The following is a 15,848-nucleotide window of genomic DNA, read 5'->3' on the forward strand; positions in this document are numbered from 1 at the left end:
GCCCTTGATCCCCCTCCTGCATGCCCCTGTCCAGGTCGTGGCACCCTTTAAACAACTTTAAAATCAGTTTTCTGGCCAGAAATGGCTTTTCTAGGTTTTAAAGTTTGCCTTCCCATTGAAGTCTAAGGGGTTCACAAAGCTCGCGAATATTTGCGCTTTTTGGCGTAAGTTCGCGAACGTGTTCGCAAACTTTTTTTTTTAGGTTCAGCTACATCCCTAGCGGGCAAGCTGAAAAACGCTTGCCAAGAATACGCCCGTGTGGCATTAACCTAAGAGTCGACAGGTGTGTAAATAATCTCTAACCTCCTACCTGAGGTCAATTTTGAATTGTTATCATGTGACGGGCAATTAATCTCCCCGCAATGCCATCCCACCGGCTAGAATGTAAATCGCCGGTGGGATGGCATACGTGGCGCCGTGATTTGCCGAGGTTGCCTTGAGAGGAAACTTTGGGTGACTTCTGCAAATGGTGGAGCCACGTATGCTATCCCACTGGCGATTTACATTCTATCCGGTGGGAATGGCAATGCGGGGAGATTAGTCCCCCGCGACAAGGAAGATTTGTCACGTGGCGACTAATCTCCCCGTGTGTCACAGCCCTTAGGGTCTCTGTGTCCTTGAAATGCCAGGGTCTATTTTGGGTCCCAGTCCAAACTTAACCAGCAGGGAACAGAGAATACCTAGAAGATGCCAAGATGGCACAGGCACACTCTCTGTACTAAAGTACCCCAGGCAAGTGCTGGAAGGGTCGGTCTGGTCTGTGGTAGAAGTAAGAGGTTTGTGATCAGAGAGAATTTACATTTATTTCGTCTTTAAGCACAGTTTCTACATTTTAGCTCCTTTATAATACACACCAGAGTAATACATCACCAAAGGGACACAGTGTATATACCCTCTTTGCTCTAGTTTAAATCTGATTAACAAAGAAGTTACACTTTCATCCCTTAACATACAACGCCTGCTGGCGCGACTGTGGAAAGACTACATTTCCCAGCGGGCACCGCGGCGGAGACCGGTCAGCGAGATGCGTGCGCAGCTGGAGCTGCTGCTACTGGGGGAGAGTCCGACATCCCGGAGTAAAGTGAGAGCCCGAGTGGCAGATGCAGCGGGAGAGACCAACCTGGCTGCTCCGGGGGGAGAAACCAAGCAAAACTCCGTGCCTATAATCCCCTGACAAGCCATGGAAGCGATAAGGAAGGAGCTCTCCCGCTCTTACCAAGAGGTACAGTCCCATTACCTATAAATGGCAACTACTTAATGGCCACTTCAATGAGGCAGGGATGCTGGGGGACCGCACTCCGGGGCTCAGGGCGGGGCAGGAAGGGTACGTTACTAAGCGCCCCAGACCCCTTGCCTATAAAAATTAGAAAAAACACAAAAGGACACTTTTTTTTTTTTTTGTGTAAGAAATGTTAGATATTTACAAATTGCACATCGGGCATTCCAACCTGCTGCCTTCCTGCAGCTCCCTACATCCCACATCTGAGAGTTACAGTCCAACTACAGACCCTCAGTCCCATCAAGGCTTTACTTACTAACATTAGTGCAAATAAGCCCCAGTGCCATGGACCAAAGCAGCCAGATATGAGTTTTGATTGGTCAGAAAAAAAGGAAATATGTGATTGGTTGTTGGACCTAGAGTACCTGGATTTCTTTAATTAATGTCATTGCATTGAGTTTCCAGCTGTGGAGAGCAGCATCCCTAGGTCTGTGAATAGGCTGGATTTTACTAAATTGTTTCAGGAGTCAGAACCAGCCGTGCACAGCATATAAACATCTGGCAGACGCTGCTTTCTATAGCAGTTGCCTTTACATATTATAAAGGTTTAATTCCTGCCACGTGAGAATGAAATGGTTGATGGGGCCGTCGCTGCTGGGGCGCCTGATAAGGATGCGCTGAGGGAAGTGGGGGGAGATAGTGCTGCTTCCTGGCCAGGAAGGAAATGGAATAGGAATTGACAGTTAGGGTTGCCATTTGAGGATGCAAGGGTGTAAAGCTAAACATGATCTATGCACTGGCTGTACTGCTACCCAGGGCCCCACAGGCTGGACTTTTAGTATGATGCAGATAGTGCTATTCTGAAACAATTTGCAATTGGTCTTCGTTTTATATTATTTGTGGTTTAGGAATTATTTAGCTTCTTGTTCAACTCTCTGGTTTGGTATTTCAGTACCTATCTGGTTGCTAGGATCTCAATCACTCTGGCAACCAGGCAGTGGTTTGAATGAGAGACTGCAATATAAATAGGAAAGGGCCTGAATAGAAAGATAAAGTATAACAAATAACAATAAAAAAAAAAGTCAGTGATCCCCATTTGAAAGCTGGAAAGAGTCAGAAAAAGAAGGGAAATAATTAAAAAAAAAAACTATAAAAAATAAAGACCAACAGAAGTTGAAATGATGTTAAAATGTGATGCCTTGTGTTACACAGCTTAACGAGGAGGCGGAGCCCGTTGCAATAGACCCAGAGGAGGCGGAGGATGAGGAAAAGGAGCAGGAAGAAGCCGCGTCTGCTGTAGCCCCTGGTTTGTATTTAATACTTTAAAGGAGAAGGAAATGCTAATAAAGAGTTAATCTCAAGCTGCAGGCATACCTTCAGTTCTCTCAATAGTGCCCTTAAGTCTCCCCATATTTCTCCCGTTCAGATGATCAGAAGCCAAACAGGAAGAAAAAACACTGAGCTGTGTAAAGAAAGTTCCCATAATGCCTCACTCCTGCACCGACACCCAGACGAAGTGAACATGCTCAGTTAGTTAGACTTTGAGAAAGCTTCCTGCTGATTGGCTCAGATCCACATTCCTGGGGGGGGAGTGAGTTCTTAGCATTCTTGAGGGAGGGGGGAGCAGGAGAGGGGGGAGAGCAGAGAGCTGCGTGTCTCTGGCAGAGGAAAACAGACACAACTAATCTTTTGACAGAGAAGTCAGTGCAGCATATTACTGTAAGTGCTTATGGCTGTATTTACATAGACCTTTCTGATAAAGCTTACTGAGTTCTTACCTTTCCTTCTCCTTTAAGACCTGATTAGTTATAGGTAAGGACAACCAGAAGGCACTGTTGGTGTGCCCTTTATTTGCCCAAAACCAGGTTATTCCTAATCAAACCTGGTTTATTCAGCTGACAAACCTACAAACAGGTGTAGTGAAGTATGGTGAGGTAGTACTGCTGCAAAGGCCCCCAGTGGGATTACTGGCCTTGGTCGACCATGTCTTCAATGGGCATTAAAAAAACCCCAAGACTGTTGCTGACAGGAAGTGAGTTTGGCTGCAGTACGTACGTGTATCTGGCTCTCCCGGCCGCTGATAGGCCGCGGTGCATGTCAATGCAGATTTTGATGCCTGGTGCAATCACAGCCTCCCATTGCTTTGCAGACAGGGATTCGGATAGGAGCAGCCCTCCCGTGCGTTTCAGCAGAACCTGCCTGAAGAATTTCTTCTCCGTTTTGCTCATTCTCGTGTATCTGCTCCTGATGGGCGTCGCCGTTTTCCTTGTGTATCAGACCATCACCGACTTCAGGGACAAACTAAAACATCCGGTCATGTCTGTGTCGTATAAAGAGGTGAACATGTACGATGCTCCCGGTAAGTCTGACCTTGCCAGATCTACTAATCTGTAGATCTCATTGATAAGTTGATCTGTGATGGTTGGATATTGGCTAGCTATTTATAGTGCCGGTTTGTCTTTTTTAAAGACTCTTTTATGTTCCTAGAGTGAAACCTTGGGATCTTTTTTAAAGGAAATGTAAATCCTTGAAGAAAATGAATATAAAATTGCCCTTGATTTTTTTTTCCCTATAAAGTTAAGTTAGTGAGCAGAGGAAAGTCTTACACTGCTCAGAAAATGAAGTTAGTGAACAGAGAAGAGTCATTGGACATTTCTGTGGTCAAAGCAACATCACAAGCCTTTCCTTTTCTCACTAACTTAATTTTCGGCCTACTGTGGTCAGTTGGCCAAGTTGAACAGTAGGTGGTGCTATTGTGCGATGTTGGTGATAAAACAGCAGAAATAATGGCGCTGAAACTTGTAATATTAGTGTGGAAAGTCACATGGTACATGACCAAGTTCTAGCAGACCAAGGCTGCTGCTTTTCTACTGTATTGCTGAGCATGAATCATTGGCAATTAGCAATGTATTAATTGTCAAAATCCTTTTTCTTCACATGCAGTTTGCATCAGAGGGTTAGGGTGTTAGTGCCTAGCGCTGCTGCGGAGCTGCACTGAGCACTGACACCCCATTAAACACAATGAACTGCTCAGAGCAGTTTGTTTTATAAACACAAAAAAAGTAATAAATAAAAAAATCAAACTTTCCATATTTTCTATATCTGCCCCCCCCCCCCCCCCCCCCAGTCTCATGACTACAAATCAGTATGAAATCATCTGTCTGATCAGTGGTTTTAAACCAGATTTGACATCAGTGGGGCAGGGAACGACCCAAGGCCAATCAGAATTTTGGATTTTTCACAGTGCCTTATGGGAGTTGCACAACGTGTGGTCAGTGATTGCATTTTAGAAGGTTCTCAGGTCAAAGTCAGGGCCGGATTTCTGAAAATGGGACAACAATTCGCCCACTTTTTATTCAAAGCTACCATTTGATAAACATGCTTCTAAAAATCCCATAGGAATGAACAGGAAGTCTGCCCCCTAGTGTTCGCTGCTGTAATAATGTCTACCGAATACCTGTATTATATATCTATAGGAATCCCAGTGTGTAAGTGTGTGCAGTCACCGGCATGTCTGTTGGCAAGAATAGAGGATTGTGGGAGTTGTGGTTTTGCGGCCAGTGAATGAGCCTTGCTACTTCCCCTTGAAGACTATTTTTGGCAACTGATATTTCTTATGCTTACGTAAGGGCCACTGTCCAAGGTTCATGGGGTCCAAACAAGTTTTGTTAATATGTAATTACTTTGCCTTTGCCACAGGGATTAATTTCTAATAACATAAATACTTGCATGCTGTAGGCAGTGATAGTCTAAGGTCATTTGCACCTTAAATCCCCCCCCCAAATTGGTGTCAAATTGTAAACTTGCTCTCCTGAGAACTTTTGTCATTTATAATAATTTATAAATGATGGTGCCCGTATGTGAGAAATGTTAAGTGCAGCTGGGCCCTAGGCCTGGGCCTTTGTGGCCTTGTCACAAATCCAGGCCTGAAGCAGATGCCAAGGTTCGGGCCCCTCTGTCCCCTCTGACCATGGGGTCTGCTTCCTCTATAGCAGTTACACTACTGCATAGATCCCTCTACTAAGGTCTCCTACATCAGGCTCTCCAGCACCGGCCACCCCCTCCAGCAAATGAGGTCCAAAGAGACAGAACACACAGTGATTTCCCCTTTAGAGACAGCCGACACCCCTGGCCAGGGAACTGGAAAGGCAAACAGCTCTGCTGCCCAACTCTGAATTATCTAACATAAAGAAGCACTAAAGATGCAGAATATATACATATAGGGTTCTCAAGCTCGTAGCTGTGGGAATACAGGAATACAATTGTAGTGTAGGAAGTTTCCAGCAGGTTGTGACTTCCTATTTCCCCTGCATAACCCTGAATAACAAATGGGATATACAACAAAAACCCCTTAACATAACAAGTGATAGGATATGAGGCATAACCAGACAAACTGTGTGCTGCTCTCCCTGACTGATAGATGCATTCTGCCAATCTTCCTGATTGGAAAGCTATGGCTTTGTTTCTTTAGGGTTGGCCAATCAGGTCACCTCACCTGAGCAATCATGGCTGCCCCTGTTAAAATGAATAAATGCTAATAGCAGATCAATAAGGCAACTGTACTTATTACAACTGTAATAAACTGTACTTAGTTACCAATATTGGGCCTCATATGAAGTCACTGAATACAAGTGCTAGGGCACTAAGGGGTGCAACATTGTGCCCCCTCCATGCTCAGATAGAGAGCTCTTGTGTCTAGTGGTATCAGTGCAATCTGTGCTGTGCAGGTAAAAGTAAATCCAGCGCAAAGTGCAGAACAGTCTTGTACTTAAAGGGGTGATTCACCTGTATATTAACTTTTAGTATGTTATAGACTGTCCTATTCCTAGACACTTTGCAATTGGTCTTCATTAGTTATAGTTTATGAATTATTTTCCCTCCTCTTCTGCCTATTACCAGTTTTCAAATAGGGGTCACTGACCCCAGCAGCCAAAAACAGTTGCTCTGTGAGGCTACAAATGTATTGTTATTCTTCCTTTTTATTGCTAATCTTTCTATTCAGTCCCTCTCCTATTTATATTCTAGCAACTACCTGGTTGCTTAGGTAAATAAGACCCTAGCAACCAGAGAGCTGTTGAAATGCCAAACTGTAGAGCTGCTGAACAAAACACTATATAACTGAAAAACCATAAAAAAATCAAGACCAACTGCAAATTGTCTCAGAATATCCATGTCGACATCATACTTAAAGTTAATTTAATGGTAACTACCCTTTTAATGGCCGCCAATTCTCAATTATCCCGCTTGTAGGGAATTTACTGCTACTGCCGGGCTGTATATGGGCACCTTGATATTGTGTTTGGTGTAAATGTTTAATAGCCGCACCCGTATCCCGTGACCGCCATCCCTCTCTGAGATGCTCTGGGGCAGAACAAGCCCTGAATTATTGATACTGTGGCTTCTCTGTGTCTCTGATTACTAGCAGTGTTTATTTCGGCTGAACAAAGTGCCATAGGGGAAGCACTGGGCTAAATTCACTCTATGGAAAAGTCGTGAGCCTGAATAGATTCGGCCATGTTCCTGGTGCCGCAGTGAGAAGCAGAAACGTGAGAATAGCGCATCAGTTTCAGGGATGAGCCAAACAGAACAGAGTCATTTTGGAAGTCAGAAATGGATCAATCATTGAATTATGGATTAGATAACCCACTAGTTGTTTAATCTAAATATTGGAACATTATATTGTCAATACCATATCCCAAAGGGTTTCAGACTGTTTCACTTCATGACCCCTTCTCTGGTCCAACACTTGGTCACAGCCCTGTATGACATTCACCTTCAGTTTCAGGGGGGCAAATCAACATAGCAAATTAGAATTCAGCCCCAAGTTTGGCCTTCCTTAGCCCTTCAGGTTGGAAGTCTGTCCCATAGCCTGTGTGCATCAGTTAACAGCAACCAGGGCCAGTGCTGTACACTAACAGAATACAGTAATAGTAATAACATTGCAATAAATAAATATAAATCCAAACAGTTACAAGGGGCCACGTATTAAGGTGGAGGAATGATTTCTCTGTAACTCAAGTATAACTGCTGATCATATTTGTTGTATAAATGGCTCTTTATATCAATGAATCTTCTATACATTTGTATTAAAAGGGCTATTTACCTTAAAATTAACCTTTAGTATGATGTAGATCAGGGGTGGGCAAACTTTTTTGGCTCACGGGCCACATTTACTCACCCCCGGGCCGGACCGGGCCAGGGCGGGCCCCCTTCGCTCTTTAATTCCGGCGCGCCAATGACACCAAGTCTCGCGTGATGAGACTTGGCGTCGTCGGCGGGCCGGATTAAAAATGCAAAGGGGCCGGATGTGGCCCGCGGGCCGTAGTTTGCCCACCCCTGATGTAGATAGTGATATTCTGATACTATATGCAATTGTGTATAATTTTTGTGGTTTTTCAGTAATTTAGTTTTTTTGTTCAGCAGCATTCCAGTTTGGAATTTCAGCAACTATCTGGTTGCTAGGGTATTGTTTGCCTTAGCAACCAGGTAGTAGTTTGAATAAGAGACTGGAAAATTAATAGAAGGGGGACTGGACTGAACTCTGGCTGGGGTCAGTCACCCCCATTTGAAAGTTGGAAAGCTATTACATATTAAAAGTGAACTATTTTGCTGTTTTTACCTCTCAGGTATTGCCTTGTACCCTGGGAAAGCCCGGCTTCTGAGCTGCGAGCATCACTGGTATGACCACATCCCACCTCTGAAAGACCCAGGGCAGCCGGGAGAGAACACTTGTGTCACTCAGGATATCAGCTACATTGATCCTTACACCAACAAAACCATGGTAATCATATATGTGTGTATATATCTGAAGTATAAAAGCAGCACGCATATAGGCAGCCGCCAAGGTTAATTCCATCAATGGAGCAGGGCCCCATTTGTGCCAATCACAAGAGAGTAGGAGAGTAGGGATGCGGTTTGGTGCCTAGGACAGCACTGGACCTAAATAAAGCTCTGAGGAGCAGCAGTGCTTCACTGTGCCCATTAGATGGCAGTATAGGCAAGGAGTGGCAGTGTTTCACTGTGCCCATTAGTTTACAGGGTAACCTTTTTGAATTAAAAAATAACAAAAGTTATGTTATTTTTTATTTCAAAAGGGTTACCCTGCAAACATTTAGACTGGCTAGCACGGTACATCACCTTTTACTATGCCCATTAGATGGCAGTAGAGAGAGAGAGACTGTATAGGCGAGGGGCAGCAGTGTTTTGCTGTGCCCATTAGATGGCAGTAGAGAGACAGTCTGTATAGGCGAGGGGCAGCTGAGTGCGCATTAGATGGCAATAAAGAGACAGACTGTATAGGCGAGGGGCAGCAGTGTTTTTCTGTGCCCATTAGATGGCAGTAGAGAGACAGACTGTATAGGCGAGGGGCAGCTGAGTGCGCATTACATGGCAGTAAAGAGACAGACTGCATAGGCAAGGGTAGCAGAGTTTCGCTGTGCCCATTAGATGGCAGTAGAGAGACAGACTGTATAGGGGAGGGGGAAGCAGTGTTTCACTGTGCCCATTAGATGGCAGTAGAGAGACAGACTGTATAGGTGAGGGGCAGCAGTGGTTCACTGTACCCATTAGATGGCAGTAAATAGACAGACTGTATAGGCGAGGGGCAGCAGAGTTCCACTGTGCCCATTAGATGGCAGTAGAGAGTCAGACTGTATAGACGAGGGGCAGCAGAGTTTCACTGTGCCCATTAGATGGCAGTAAATAGACAGACTATATAGGCGAGGGGCAGCAGTGTTTCCCTGTGCCCATTAGATGGCAGTAGAGAGACAGACTCTATAGGCGAGGGGAAGCAGAGTTTCACTGTGCCCATTAGATGGCAGTAGAGAGACAGACTCTATAGGCGAGGGGAAGCAGAGTTTCACTGTGCCCATTAGATGGCAGTAGAGAGACAGACTCTATAGGCGAGGGGAAGCAGAGTTTCACTGTGCCCATTAGATGGCAGTAGAGAGACAGACTCTATAGGCGAGGGGAAGCAGAGTTTCACTGTGCCCATTAGATGGCAGTAGAGAGACAGACTGTATAGGCGAGGGGCAGCAGTTTCACTGCAGGCCAGACTCCCTACATAGACAATTACATGGCTATTTCTCATGCAGAATCTGATTGAGCCCTTTTTGTTGCTGCAGAAACACGCGCTGATTGTCCAAGGCCCGCGGGACGTGAGGAGGAGGGAACTGGTTTTCTTACAGTTCCACTTAAACGAGACAAAGCAAGATTTCAGCGCCATCGATTACCTTCTGTTCTCCTCCTACGAGGCCTTTCTCAAGAGGTAAGTCCCATCCAGCACTATGAGTGTTCTGCGCCGGCCGCCATTGTTCAGGCTTCCATTAAAGGGCATTGCAATGAGACAATATTAGCGCATCTGTGTGTCGCCTATCAGACATTTGTAGTGGGTCAGGTTTAGAGTTTGTGCTGGGAGTCTTCTAGGAAATGTAAATAATCAGTTTCTTGCAAGCTGAGCTGATATTTTTGGTTTAGTTACCCTTTAAACAAACACTAGTCCCTGCTCACAATTATATTTCTCTCTAACAGACCTATTGTCTCCCCTGCCCGTTCCTATATCAGCTGTTGCCGTTTCAGGCAAATCCGGTGCCATTTGTCTGCTCGCTGAATGGAGCTTTTATCCGCTTGTGTTCCGGGTGCAAAGCAGCAGTTGGAGGCAAACAATATCCCCTTGTTCCATGATACAGAGCGAATACAAATATATATATATTTATACCCCGGCCTGGCTGGTTTGTCAACTTACAATCAGCGTAGGTTTCCCTTTAATGGGCCAGAAGGTGGGTGTAAATGTTTGCATTGCGCCTCCTTGGGTTTCCGTAACCAGAGAGAACTTGCACTGATCCTTATCTGGTACCTGCAGGCTCTTCCTATGAGTCACATATTACTATGAAGATGATTCAGTAGGTACTAATTCACACAGAACCAAACACGCGTGTGTGCCCAGATGCTGGGGCCTGAGGCTTTCCTGTGTAGGGCAGGTTGGAGCGCCTCAAATAATCACAAACCGTATGTGTAATATAAGATACAATTCATATATAAAGTCAGGGGCAGCAATAAGCACAAAGGAGCATTTGGGGTGCAAAGGCGCCCCTCTCCTTATTGTTACAGTTTTGCTCAACAGCACATAAAGTTGCAGTTTAAAGACACACGGAGCTACTAGTAGCAGCTACTTGTCATGGCTACAGAAATAGACAATGCTGATCATTTACATTTATGTGTGTTTTAGCAGAGGCAATTCTCAGTATTGTCTATGGCAGGGGATTTTCTGGAGTTTAGTAGGCATGAAAAAGTAGCTGCTACTAGTAGCTCAGTGTGTCTTCACCCTTAAGAAAACTGACAAATAAAAAATGTAAATGATGTAGCCCAGGGCCAGGGCCAGGGCCAATCGGCAATGGCTAGAGTTGGGGCAGGGAGTGACTAAATGTGGGCATCTTTTTGTCTACCCCTAGTCCTGGCCCTGATATAAACTCTCAACATTGTGTAGATGCCAAGCCACAGTATCCCCTGCTGAGTCTGGAGGGTGAACCCTGTGGTCAGACCCCCAGTGACTGGAACGGAGTTGTAGGCCATACCAGGAGCTGATGAGTGACCCCTTTTTCCCCTTTGTTGTGGGGGAGGATCCACCAGTGATCACCTACTACTCCCCCTGCACAGCCCTATTTGTTTTGCCATCACCCATCGCAGAAGAGAGGGCACCCACTTTCTTTCCCCCAGGTGCCGTATCCACCTCAGAACCCCTTTCATTTGCTTATAGCAGGGGTGTTACTAGGGGTGCAGAGGGGAGTGAGAGAATTGGGTTAATGCGGGGACATTCTATCTCTTGGTTAATCCTGTTTGGTGCTTCAGGCCTGGGGAGGAAGGAGGCGCTAGTGCTGTGGAACAGCCTCCTTTGTGCTCTAGAACAATAAACTTGATGGGACTATACAAAAAGGCTAATTCCGTACTGCTAGTAGTTGTGTCCTACAGGGTCTGTAACACATCAGCTACAGGGGCTCAGTCACACTAACATGATAGGAATGTGTGTCTGACAGAGAGGAAGCAGCTTGTGTGCCCTTTATCTGAACATCACTGGGCCGATATGAAGAGCTGAATGAGTGTGAGAGATTTCTGCCTGAACGGCCACAATTAGACCAGAGCGCTGAGCAATAGTAATGGGTGAAATCACCTCTGTCGGTGCAGCGTGGGCTGTAATAAATATATATATAATATTCAGTAGGAAGCTCAGCCTGAGTAAAGTCTAACAGTAATGGCAAGACCTGAGGGCCTAAAAAAAAGCAACAGAAGCAAGTAGGCGGCCATAGAGAAGCTGTCTGCAGGCACACAATGGGAGGCCAATGGGGCTTAAGTGGTAAGAGAAGCTATAAACTGAAGTGCAACAGCGCATCCATTGGTCCCTCGGTTATGAGCAGACACAATGGGGATGCGGCAGTTCCTTCCCGGGCCAGAGAGAAGTAGGAGAGTTGCAGTTTTATATTTCTGCTAGTGCAAAATGCCAAATATTGAGTCTTCTGAGACAAAGGTGTTAGTTCATTCACGCACGAGCCAGGAACTCTGAGCATCACTCATGTATTATAAGGAATAATGTACCCCCCTACTGTAAATGATAAGGATATTAGCAGTCACTGAGGGGTTCTGTGCCCATATAAAGGCACAAGGCTGCAGGCTGAGTTATACAGGGAACTCTGAGTATCACTCATGTATTATAAGGGATAATGTACCCCCTACTGTAAATGATAAGGATCTTTATTAATTTTTTTTTTTTTTTGTCGTCTTTATGTCAAAGTCATGACCAGGTGAAGTTCATGCAGGACTGTGAGAGCTCGTTTTCCAGCTGGAAATTCTCTGGAGGATTTCGCACATGGGTTAAAATGTCGTTGGTCAAAACAAAAGAAGAGGATGGAAGCCAGTCAGTGGAATTCAGACAAGAAGTATGTGACACCCGGGAGGTTCCGCTACCCATTAGATAAACAGAACCAATATGTTATATACATCCGTACAAATCAGATCTAAGCACTTACCCTTCATTCTTTATCTGAGATGATTCAGATAAAATGTAGTGACTGACTAGAGTAAACCACCCTCATTTAGGATCACTGGACATTGCAATGGGCACCTACAGGTACATGAGCTTATTTAAACAGCCAATCCCAGTGTGCCGGTTACATCTGCTATGAAACATATGAAGCTCTATGGAACACAAGGGCAAGTGAGCCCTGATAAAGGAAAAGTTCAGTGGTAAAATAAACTGGGTAAAATAAACTTTGCAAAATTAAATATTTGTAATATAGTTAGTTGGGCAAAAAAGTAATCTATAAAGGCTGGAGTGAGCAGATATCTATCATAATAGCCAGAACACTACTTTCTGCTTTAGTCAGTGACTTGAGTGGAAGGCCATATGGGACATAACTGTTCAGTTATGTCCCATGTGTGTGCCGCCGCCCCCTCCTCCCCCCTCTGAATAACTAAAAGGTTAGAGAGCTGTAAAGCGGGAAGTAGTGTTCAGGCTATTATGATAGACATCTGCTCACTCCAGCCTTTATAGATGACATTTTTGCCCAACTCTATTTAAAACATTTATTTTGCACAGGTCTATTACCCAATTTCATTTTTACTCTAAACAGTATTTATAGGGAAATAAAAACACTCACAGAGACTGAATCACACAGATTAGTGAGATTGGCTAGGAAGAGGGTTTGGTTGCACTAGTCTGTAGGCCCAATGAGAAAGTGCCCTGCTTCCACCATTCTGAGCTTACCATGGGGCCAGTAGCTGTTGGGCCAACCCTCGCTTTTAGCCTCTCCTTACAGTGTGGCTGGGCGCCATTCTTCCTTACTCAGGGTGTATTTATAAAACGAGACAGTAGTTCAGTTTAGACTGGCACAAAGTACTCCTGCTGGGGGGGGTTATTTGGAAGCAATTATCTGGATATGGCGCAGGCACCAAGTGCGGTTTTGCACTGACAGACTGGTACAGCAATGTGCGTAAATACACAATTCCCTAAACACGGCGATGGTTTCCTTACAGACAAGCGTGGTCAATTTCATCGATCGGAGAGAGACTCCAGATAAGGGGGACCAACTGTTCTTCGTCGTCTTTGAATGGAAGGATCCGTATATTCAAGAAATTCAAGATGTGAGTTTCAAGCATTTCCATTGTTCTTGTATTATGGGTTATGATTAAATTCAGAGAGTGTTCATTGGTTCCTGTCATTCAGCTGCCGCTGTCACTTCCCTGGCTCTCAGGTTATCAGAAATGATCAGTTTGCTGAACCGTAGTTCTCACTTCCTGGAAGCCTTATGAGCAGCTTTAGGTCATTTAAAGATAAACAATGATTGGTTAGTGAAGCTGTTATTATTGTAGCCACCTAATGATCTCCCCTCTGCCGATACTGTTTGTCTCTAGATCATCACGGCCAATCCGTGGAGCATGATTGCTCTGCTCTGCAGCGTCTTCCTGGTTCTGTTTAAAGCAGCCGATTTTGCCAAACTCAGTGTTAAGTGGATGATTAAAGTCCGGAGGCGACACCTGAAGAAGAGAGCGCGGGAGCTGAACCACATAAGCTGAAGCCACGGCCGTAACGGTGACGTTGCCCAAGACCTTAAAGGGATACAGGGATGTACCAGCAGGACGCTTCCTAAAGCCACGCCTCTTAAAGGGAAAGGACGCAGGAGTAGTGACAATTTAACAGACTCCCACCGTCTAAGGATTAGTTACAATCCAGCACAACAATGAAGCCAGTCTCTAAATCTTAGCACGAGAGTTGGGCCCATAGCATTTCAGTTTAGTTAGATTTATTATAAATAAAAAACCCTGGGAGAAAACTGGATGAACCTAAGGTGACATTGCACAAGGGGTGAGTACGCCATGGCACCAATACTCCCCAATCAGTAAGGGGAAAGCTGTATGAAGGCAGCGGTAGAACCATCAAGCACTGGTGCTACGGCTCATTCCTACGGGACCACTCCAACGAGATTTCCAATTCAGCCATTTAAGTAAAATGGAAAAGAATTACCCATCACCACTTTGTGCCTCATTAATTAGCTAAATAAACAATTTAACAATTTTTTTTACAAGGTGGTGAAGACTTTGTTTGTTTGTACTTAGTACCAGGCCTGGCAAAATAATTTCATGGTATTTAATGCCAGTCTATGAGCGAATGTAATAAGTTGCCCCTTCTGGGCAAACCTGCACGGTGCAGCCTGCCTGAGCTGATACCAGGGCATTATACTCCTTGCATTACTGCTACACTACAAGCAGATTACATGCTTTGTGCTTTTCCATAGAGAAAAGCTATCAATGCGGCTGATGCTCACAGTCCTGCTAGTCCGGCATTAGCTGAGCTTCATTATCCAGCAGGTGGCGCTCTCTCTCAGTGCTGCTTCCTGCTCTTGCCTAATGGTATGTCCTGGTTATCTTGTTTGTGTGTGTTCTGCCCGCATTCCTGCTTCTCAGCATCCTGCCCTGTTCCTGGATTCCTTCTGCTAAACTCTTGGCCTGACCCGACTTGTCGGTACTGTTTGCGCCCTATGAAGAGCAAAGCTTGTCTTGCCCCTACCTGCTTGCTCCTAACCCTTTCCTGTAGGCCACCATTCCTTACATACACACACAGTCATATCCCTGGCCATGGCATAGAGTTATACTCACCTCCATTGCAATCATGTTCAAAAAAAAAAAAAGCTGCCAGTTTACAAGGGCCCTAAGCTGACAGTGATTGTGAGAACACATGGACAGGCATTGGAGCAGCCGGATACATATATTAAAGTTTGACAGCTAAATAAAGCCAACCATAGCACCGCCGCACTGCTTTCCATCTAAGAGAGCCCCCCCCCCGGGCATATGCGGCACACAGGCTTGCCTACAGCAACAGGGCAATTAGGAAAGCTAATTAGTAAACAGGAAATCTAAATTGATTACTTAACTCTCCCTGGGAGTCCCTCGTGGCTCATTCGCTGCCACAGCTGCCATGTTTATTCCCTCGTGCAATCATTCATTAATTCTGCTTCTATCCCTGTGCGTTACCACTCAGCAGCACGCAGAGACGGGGAACCCAGAACTACGATAAAGGGCGTCTCCCTGAGGAGTGTGGAACCCCCTGAACCTCAACATGCAGGATATAACACAGACCCATAATAATAGTGTTATAATAATGGTTCTGTATTAAAGGAACCAAGTGATGCTGATCCTATGCACAATAATGGAAACCCAGTGCGCCCTGCATACTGTATATAATAAAGGCAGGTTTGGGTGCCAAAGGCACATGTAACTAGCAAACACAATACTGTAAGGAGCCATGAGTAAGTAGGGAGCTGAGGAAGGCTGAGGGAAACATTGCCCCTAGAACCAACTCCCAATTGTCCCGTTTCTGTCACGTGTCAGGGGCAGTTAAACAAATGCAAGGCCTTACACACACGTTTCACCCAAAGGGAACATGTAGAGTATTTTCTTTGTAGGTTCTAACGTCAGGGCCCATGTGTGTGTTGCGCCTCATCTGTGCTTGTTGGTTCAGCGCATCCAATCAGTACAACCTACATAGAAAATACTGGTGGTCATTTATAAGCACTGGGCAAATTTGCACCAGGGCTGTTACCAGTGGCAACCAATCAGATGTTTGATTTCATTGTTCTTCTTG

General features: G+C 45.1%; 1 protein-coding gene across 1 annotated transcript; it reads left to right on the forward strand.

Annotated features, from left to right (window-relative positions):
• The first annotated feature begins 1,089 nt into the window (after nt 1-1,089).
• pacc1 (proton activated chloride channel 1) lies at nt 1,090-14,289 on the forward strand. Its single transcript, NM_001078829.1, has 8 exons — nt 1,090-1,222; nt 2,432-2,525; nt 3,369-3,578; nt 7,846-8,000; nt 9,343-9,485; nt 12,003-12,147; nt 13,244-13,351; nt 13,622-14,289. The coding sequence occupies exons 1-8, from the start codon at nt 1,181-1,183 to the stop codon at nt 13,781-13,783; spliced, it is 1,059 nt and encodes a 352-aa protein (NP_001072297.1). The 5' UTR covers nt 1,090-1,180; the 3' UTR covers nt 13,784-14,289.
• The last annotated feature ends 1,559 nt before the right edge of the window (nt 14,290-15,848 follow it).

Source organism: Xenopus tropicalis, chromosome 5 (assembly GCF_000004195.4).
Source record: "Xenopus tropicalis strain Nigerian chromosome 5, UCB_Xtro_10.0, whole genome shotgun sequence".
Taxonomy (NCBI): domain Eukaryota; kingdom Metazoa; phylum Chordata; class Amphibia; order Anura; family Pipidae; genus Xenopus; species Xenopus tropicalis.

Coding starts and splice junctions, on each gene's coding strand:
- pacc1 (NM_001078829.1), top strand. CDS start 1,181: ATGGAAGCGATAAGGAAGGAGCTCTCCCGCTCTTACCAAGAG. Junction 1,223..2,431: donor TCTCCCGCTCTTACCAAGAG/GTACAGTCCCAT, acceptor TGTGTTACACAG/CTTAACGAGGAGGCGGAGCC. Junction 12,148..13,243: donor CAGTGGAATTCAGACAAGAA/GTATGTGACACC, acceptor GTTTCCTTACAG/ACAAGCGTGGTCAATTTCAT.